The 1886-nt window shown below is 54.3% G+C and overlaps 1 protein-coding gene across 1 annotated transcript in view; it reads right to left on the bottom strand.

The window, feature by feature from the left end:
- The window catches only part of dlgap1b (discs, large (Drosophila) homolog-associated protein 1b), a 56295-nt gene that overhangs the window by 9234 nt on the left and 45175 nt on the right, over positions 1-1886 (bottom strand). The window contains 2 exon segments of the mRNA XM_008308363.3: positions 149-228; positions 305-687. Coding sequence (XP_008306585.1) covers positions 149-228; positions 305-687 — 463 coding nt within the window.

Here is a 1886-nt window from a genome sequence, read left to right as displayed (position 1 = left end):
GGTTTGCTGCTGTGGTTGTCGCTGCTGCTGCTGCTGCTGTCACTGCTGCTGCTGCTTGAAGCCGGTGCATGGGGTTGTGGGGGGGTGAGACCCCCCCCCACTAATCTATTAACTAGTGTGTAACTAGTTAAACCAGTGATGAACTCACCATCGTTCGTCCTCCACCTGAATCCCTACAGACTGGAACTTTGACTGCTCCTCTAGGGGGCACTCTTCTTCTGGGTCCACCTGTCAGACAGGAGAACAGCGTGAGAGAACGTCCACCTCGGAGAACCCGACAGAACCACCGAGAGGTTCCACCCACCTGGATTCCGATGGAGAGGCACTTGCGGAGAGCTTCCCTCTGAGCCCTGGTGTCCGTGGCCACATGTGCCACGGCGGCGGCGGCGGCGGCCGTGATGGTGATGGTGCTGTTGGTGACGTGCTGACTGGCCGGGCCGTGAACCTGGGCGTTGGCCGCCTCTATGGCTGCGGTCAGAGCCTTCATGCTGTCGATGCTCTCCGTGGAGTTGGACAGACCGGGCTGCGACACGATGCCCGTCCGCGGGCCGGAGCCCCCGTCCATGTACGCGTCCTGCGCCGACTCCGTGCTGCTCTGGGCTGTGATGGAGATGAAGGGTTTGGACGGGGTGGTTCGCGGTGGGACTGGGGGGGGCGTCTTCTTGTAGGTGGTGATGCATGATGACACTGAGGGAGAGAGAGAGAGAGAGAGAAGTGAACCAACACCTCTCCTGGATGTACAGCACATATATATATATGACTGGTCAACACTGGTCACTGCAGCTGCAGAATACCTGTTCATCATCGCCACCTACTGGTCCAAGACAGCTCTGATAGGTCAGCTCTACAGGTGAAACCATGAACTGATCCATAAGTTACTTCAGAACAATCTATGACCGTCTGAGGTTCCAAGAACAGACAACCAGAACCACAACCAGAACCAGAACCATGATAATAAACCAGTACTACAGTACAGTGGTCATGATAATAAAGCAGTACTACAGTACAGTGGTACTACAGTACTACAGTACAGTAACTCTCTGGTGACTGCGTTACGTCTGTGTTACGTCTGCTCTCAGCAGAACTGGGTCACGCCCCACGTGTTGGCTGTAAAACTAGGACAGTGTTTCCTGGATCGCTGTAATCCCTGCAGGAGACAAACAAGACATCATACGTAGTAAAACAGGCGCGAGTGTGTGTGTGTGTGTGTGTGTGTGTGTGTGTGTGTGCAGCAGACAACTGTTGCTGCTAACCACACCCAGCGTCAGCAGTCAGGTCTAAACTATTAGGAGAGGATGTTGTTCTGTTCCATCTCTCTGACAGCTCTGACTTCACCCTCAGAGACCTCCCCCCCCCTCCTCACCCCCCCTGGGGTAAGTGCAGAGCTCAGTCAGGTTTTGACAGGCTGGAGAGTCATCAGATGGAATGAAAGCGACGAGACGACAGTCAGTCGTATCAAAGGCCTTTGATGAGGCGGTGACAGACCACAACAAAGACGTCGACCGAGCAGCAAAAAGACACTGATCCACTGAGGCCGGGACTGGAGCCAGAACCTTCTGAGCACAGCCTCAACCTCTCACAGATGTCTGGTAAACATGAGTGACACGCTGGGCTGATCTTCAGTCAGGTCACCCAGGACACACACACAGAGAGAGAGAGGGCGAGAGAGAGAGAGAGAGAGAGGGCGAGGCCACAGACCATCAGAGGATCAAAGGATCCAATGTCAGCTCCTTTCAGAGCTTCTTCCCCTCAAGTCATTAAGAGTCACACCACAGTGTGTGTGTGTGTGTGTGTGTGTGTGTGTTTACATCACGACTGTGACTCGTCTTCATCAGCTCCATAAAGAGCTGAGTGAAACTGGAGACCATGCTCAGTGGGGGGGGGGA

Source organism: Cynoglossus semilaevis, chromosome 3, assembly GCF_000523025.1.
Source record: "Cynoglossus semilaevis isolate Cse_v1.0 chromosome 3, Cse_v1.0, whole genome shotgun sequence".
Lineage (NCBI taxonomy): Eukaryota > Metazoa > Chordata > Actinopteri > Pleuronectiformes > Cynoglossidae > Cynoglossus > Cynoglossus semilaevis.
This window is presented reverse-complemented; position numbering and strand designations above follow the sequence as displayed.